A 6,100-nucleotide genomic window follows, 5' to 3' on the forward strand; every position below is an offset into this window, starting at 1 on the left:
CGTTTAAATTAATGTCTGTTTATATGTTTGATACCTCCTTATAGACAACTTGGTTTCCAGTTATATTGAAAACCTCACTTGTGACTCAAAGGTTAGCAAAACGAAATGAAGTCGATCCAAATTCGCTTTAGTTGTACTATGGAGTACCAATGGTTTTTTGTGCTTTAAATGGTCAGTATTGTTTGCGTGCCTCTCAAGACTTGGTGCGGTTTTTAATTTGGTCTTGATAATCTGTGTCCGGTTTTTTGTGAAATGGGGCGTAGATCAATTAACACAACTAAAAGTGGGAAGTATATGAATCCCACTGATCAAGCTAGGAAAGAGGCCCGCAAGAGAGAGCTTAAGAAAAATAAAAAGCAGAGAATTGCTGTTCGCCATGCTGTTCTCAAGTCAAAAGATCCTTTACAATTGCTTGAAGAAGCATCAATGTATGATAAGCAAGGTATTGCTCATTATTTTTACCTCACATATGCCTAGAGTACGACCCAAATGTCCAGTCATCTCTGAACGAACGTGTATTACAGGGGAAACGCAAACGTCTTCTTGAAACTTTTGATAACCTCGTTACTTTGTATGTACGTCTGTTCTCTTTTCAAATTTTCCCACCAGAAAAAAGAGGATCCTGAGTACGCTAAAGATTTGCTTCGGGCTAGGAAGGATTATGACAAGCGTAGACATGACATGATGCTTTACTATGGTATACGTCCGCTTTATTTCACTAGCTTTTTGTTTAGAACAGGTCAAACTCGCTGAGAGAACAAAAGCAAGTGACATACCTCTTCCAGACCTTCCACCATCGCAACTCGGTTTGCCTCCCTCGGAAATACCAATGCCTATGGGGATATCTATGTCATTCACGAAGGGGATACTAAAGAAGCCACTCTGGTTAGACTACTATGAATCAGTCCACTTCTGGGCTTTGGATGTATATTAGGTTATACCTTTCCTAAACCCACATTTGTTCACGTATCACGAACTTTACTGTTCCGTGTACAGCCCTCGCAATTGCCCATTTTGCTACACTTTTTGTCAGTATACCTGGACCCCCACCGGGAGCAGTTCCGATTGGGCGAAAACCCCCCGGACCACCATCCCTTCCCATTCCTGATTTGACTGACAGCGAGTCGGAAGATACCGACATTAGACCTGATCCTACAAAGCAGCGAAGGATTCGATTTGTCGAGGTTGATTTACCTTTTATGTGCTCGTTCATTCTCACAATCGATGAAATTTTTGTGCGTTTTGACATCAGTGGCGACTGCACTTTTCTCTTTTTGGATCCCTTATTTTTTCTCTATGATTCTTTTCGGACCTTTATTCCAAAAAGCCCTTTTATTATCAATTGTTACTCCATCGATCTTTTCAAGATTTGTCAATACTTATTGGCCTTTTATTGTTTAGTGTCGGTTCAACTTTGATTGGTTACATAAAATGAAACACGAAATTGATATAATGATTTACTCCTCAATACATTTTTAGAATGATGTTCAAGCTTCGGGATTTTTGCCTGGTGAGTTTCTTGTTTGGCATCGCAATTCATATTATCATGCTTAATGGTCAAATTCTACATTTTTGATTAATTTGTTTTCACTCCATGCACTGTTTCGTAAATGGATTTATGGAAGCAAACGTCAGTACGACACATGCTTATTTATTCTTTTGCATTAAACTGATGTATTAGGTCTATTTGCCTTGTAAGCAAGATGAATTTGAATGTGTGTACTCATTATAAATGCGTAAACTTTGTTGTTAATTTTATAAAAATGCGCTCTTGATTAGCTGTACTTTATAGTAGACCTGTTCATTGAGGATACGAAAGCCTTCTGCTGGCAATTCGATGAGAATGTGCGCAGTGGGCCTGGTGTCTAACATATAAGCTTTGCGCCTCTTTTCAAGTTAGCTTGATCAGCAACACTCACTATGTTGAATAGGCTTCTTTTCTTGCTTGTAGGTCTTCCGACGTCGCAAATACCGCTGCCTCCAGTGGGTGCGGGTGTACCCGGTTTTCCGGGTGTTGTAGCGCCCGGCTATGCCTCTGCTACAGGTTTGCGCATAAATATGCACAATTGTGAGTTCATAATATCGTCCAACTTAGCAGCCTATGATTACTTGGTGTCTCAGTGTGAGCTAGGGTCTAACTATGGCTTTTCGAACAATTGTGATTGAATGGTTACATATTTACCTTTCCAGTGAGAACCACGGTTCGATATACTTCACTTCCTTACTCTAAGGGGCATTGAGGGAGAAAGGGGCATCTGAATGCTATTGCTCATACGAGGTTTGCAATTCTGATCCCATTGTGGTGGATCGTGGTTCTGAAGAAATAGTTTAATTCTTACAAGTCACTATCGTTTCGTCGCGGTTCTCCTTTGTTCAGCAGAAGTAAGCGCGGTTGTACTAAATTCCTTTTGGTGCACTCGTTCGCTCAATTTGCCCGATTGAAATAATCCACTTTCCTTCAAACGGTTTAACATAGTCTTAGTTATGAATAGAATCGATGGATAGAGCGGAATGGCTTGTGATCATTAGTCAAACTGTTGCTGTTAAAACTGTCGAAGGGTGCTTTCAAAAGAAGATTCTCAAAATTTGAATATATCTCATCGTAATGCGAAAACCCTCGAGTACCTGAGGCGAAATATCAGAGCGGTTCGAACATCTTATGCACATTAATCTGTTTTTCCACAAGTTCTGGCGTGGTGATGCGGTTGATGAGCAAAAAGAAGTGATTCCTCATATCGCCTACATGCTCCAAATTGCAGGGTCTTGGACTAGTAACGTTGCGAAAACCTCCACAAATCACAAGACTGCCAGATTCAAACTGATAAATATCGAGTCCGCTTCAGCTTCACTTTTGTAATACGGGCGGTGTGGTCCGTGGCCAAAGAAGGGAAGAGTCATTTTATCTTCTTACGTTTTAAATTGTAGGCCATCTCTATTCTGATGCTGCAAAAGACTCGTATGACTGTTGGCTCAATTTTCCATCACAACTTCATTCAAAATAATCAATTAGTTAACACTATAAACCCAGTGTTCCCTCAATTAGATACTGTGAATTAATTAAGAATGGTTTTTTAGTTAAACGTAAGGTTTCGTGAGCTATTCTCGTGAGGTAGAAACTGCATCGCTAGCATTTGCCTATGGGGTTCCTTTCAAATTGTTGCATCCTCGGTACTTGAATACCCTAAATGTTCTTGAATGGTATTTTGTCTCGTTCGTTCAGCGAGTGGTGCCGTGCTGTCGGCACCGCCGGCGATGAATCCCTTGCCACTACATCATCTGGAGTCGGTTGCGGGCGATGCGGGTGTCGGTGGCAGCAGTGGAACGACGATCGAGGCGAAGCCGCAGCTAAAGAATTTGATTGGCGACGCGACGCGCTTTGTGCCCACCTCACTGAAGGTGCGTCGTACGGTGAAAGACGCTCGGGGTCGACTCATTCAAGTCGGTGGTGGCATAAACTCCACCGGAATTCGATTGGGGAGTAGTTTGTCTGCTTCTCGTAAGCCGTTTTTCCTATGCATTATTTTGCGTTGAAATTAGGCGGTAGAATGCCTAATAAGTGTTTGCTTTCAGAGCGGCTGGGAAGTGTTCCTGGAGGGTCGCTCGGTGTGCCTGTATCAACGGTGTCCTCGAAGGCCAACGCTACGAATAAGGATGCAGCGTACGAGGAGTTTATGCGCGAAATGGAAGGACTATTATAATTTATATACAGTTATTATTTGTGTAAATAAGCAAATGTGTTTGAGAAATCCAGTGCCTCGCCCAAGAAGTACCCCTTGTTGGGACACTGTAAGCGGGTCGGTGTCTAGCCTTTCACGGTTTCGGACTGCCTTCGACACGGTGCCCGAGGATACCAGTGGTGCATACGTTGAATGGTCTAGGTCGCAAAGTAGGGGCTGCGCGGTATTTTTGCAACGGTATCACTCAGGGCTACCGTGCGATCGAGGAAGCAAAGCCAGCGGTTTTGTAATGACAAGGTGCCATGTGGTTCATTGGAATATCAATGTGGAACAGGGTGGTTTGTAAAGCAATTGCGGGGCCGAAGTCACATATGTATAGCGTTCTGAGACTTCCCTGAGGACAAAAGAAAATACTCGGGCAGAATACGTCTATTCGGCACAAAGGAGGTATTTGGCTGCTGGTAGGTCCTGAGGTCAGCCAACCTGGCTTAGTGCAAAGGCCAAGTCGAAAGTGGCTCCTCACCAAGGAAGAGAGATAAACAACCGTCGTATTACACATGTGTAGGGGAGCATAGGAAGGTATGTCAAATGAAGGTATTGGTTACATTAAGTAGAATTAGACTGTGAACACTGAGTTAAAATCTAACAATCAAGAACAGAACTTTTTAGCAACAGGTCTATGTGTTTGGATAAGTTGAAAACATGTGGTTCCCACATCAACTCCAATACTTACGTCACCAGACATAAAGTATCACTTGTCGTTAACAGACGATGTTACAATAAAATATTACACATATACTAGTGATGGCTGGCAATTCCTTTTGCTCCACCCAATCGTTCTACTTGTTCAATTATTATTTTTAAAGTGACCTTATAACCACCCGGCAGATACGAGTTGGGTACCCCTTAACGCTACGTCGTCATTTGGACCCAAAATTGCCGTACGTCTAAAACCTGCTTACTCACTTCCTTTTTTGTGTATTTTTTGCAGGTAATTTTTGGAGACAAACGTTTATGGGTTTCTGCGCTCCAAGTCTTTTTAACAACAACTAGCCATTCGTTAAAATCTCTTTGTATTTAGCATAAATTATTTTTTCAGTGCTTAATAACAAGTTTGGTGCAAGCAAGTGTTGCTTAAACACTAAATATGCGTCGCACATAATTTTGCAGCCTTATTTTGATATGTGTAAAAAAATAATGGCATTGGAATTGATTCGGATAAAACATGCACTTTTTAGCAGTCTTAAATCGCGAGCCCAGTGATTAAAAAGTAAATACTATGCTTTTCAATGCTTAAACAGATTTTAACGTTTTTTAATTCACTTTGTCTTCAACGTAAAAGTCACTCAGATATGGTATTCTCTATTATTTGAGCCAATTAAGCTATATAATTTTGATTCATTTTAGTGCTTTTTTGTTGAAGCAATTGTTGATAAGGCTACTTAAAAACACCTGTTTTGATTATAAAATACTATGGGGCGCACAACACTATTTTGCCAAAATTTGTGAGAATACCAGTTTGAAGTTGGTTCAACAAGCGGTTAATATTTTATAGCGATTGGACCTGATTCACATTTATTTGCACTTCTTGCACTAATTTCAAACTAACGCCTCCTTAATTTTGGTTCATTTGCTTGTAGTTCATTATAAGCTTGCTACTTATAATTGCATTTGCTTCCTTCAAATTACCCGGTAAAATTCTGCAAAGCATAATCTTTGACATCAACGGCATTACAAAGTTCGAAATTAAGCTATCATTAACTATGAAAAATGCGAACAAATAAGACTACGGTCTGTTTACCTTGCTAGGAGTGGGTGCGGAAAGTAATGCTAATTACCCTTAGATTCAGGGTGCAAATTTTTAGTGTTCTCCCAATAAACTTGCAATGCAAAAGTAAGGCCGTGAAATGGTCTTACAAAAGACATTTATTAATCCAGGAATAGTAGGCCTTTCCTAGGATAAAATTAACTGAGTGTACCCGGAAGGTTTATAGATAAATCTCTTAATCTAGTGTAATAGTTTTTGAGATGCTCGCTAAAAAGTTTTTTAATGTATAACGTAAGTCGCCACCTTTAGAGGTTTGGTACAAATTATTTTTGTAATTTTAAACTGAGTTTTTTAATGCTGTTTAATGAGGGAGTAGAAATCACTCCAATTCGGTGAGCATTTAAATCATAAAGGATTTTGAAGGATGTAGAAGTTCAGTGCAACAATCTGTGGGGTGAAATATCCAACTATGTTAAAAAGAATATAAAGTTCTAACATTTGATCGCGAAAGCATAGAAGAAACTTGTCCAATCTGATGTATAAACTGCTTTAACATATTTGCATGCAAGTTAGAATGAACTTGCTAATCATTTAATACACTTACTGTCCCACAGCTGATTACACGTAGATCATTGCGAAAAGAACAGAGGCGACT

At 40.2% G+C, this 6,100-nt stretch overlaps 1 protein-coding gene across 1 annotated transcript; it reads left to right on the forward strand. All coding sequences in view use genetic code 11, as the record gives it.

The window, feature by feature from the left end:
* Positions 1-252: 252 nt before the first annotated feature.
* On the forward strand, positions 253-3,698 carry EGR_01164 (WW domain-binding protein; the record flags this gene model as incomplete). The annotated part of the gene is made up of 9 exons (XM_024490413.1): positions 253-442; positions 478-575; positions 610-697; positions 735-885; positions 1,034-1,235; positions 1,480-1,510; positions 1,952-2,044; positions 3,221-3,496; positions 3,571-3,698. 9 exons carry the CDS (start codon positions 253-255, stop codon positions 3,696-3,698), a joined length of 1,257 nt encoding a protein of 418 aa, XP_024355232.1.
* Positions 3,699-6,100: the final 2,402 nt, after the last annotated feature.

Source organism: Echinococcus granulosus (genome assembly GCF_000524195.1).
Source record: "Echinococcus granulosus chromosome Unknown EG_S00004, whole genome shotgun sequence".
Taxonomy (NCBI): Eukaryota; Metazoa; Platyhelminthes; class Cestoda; order Cyclophyllidea; family Taeniidae; genus Echinococcus; species Echinococcus granulosus.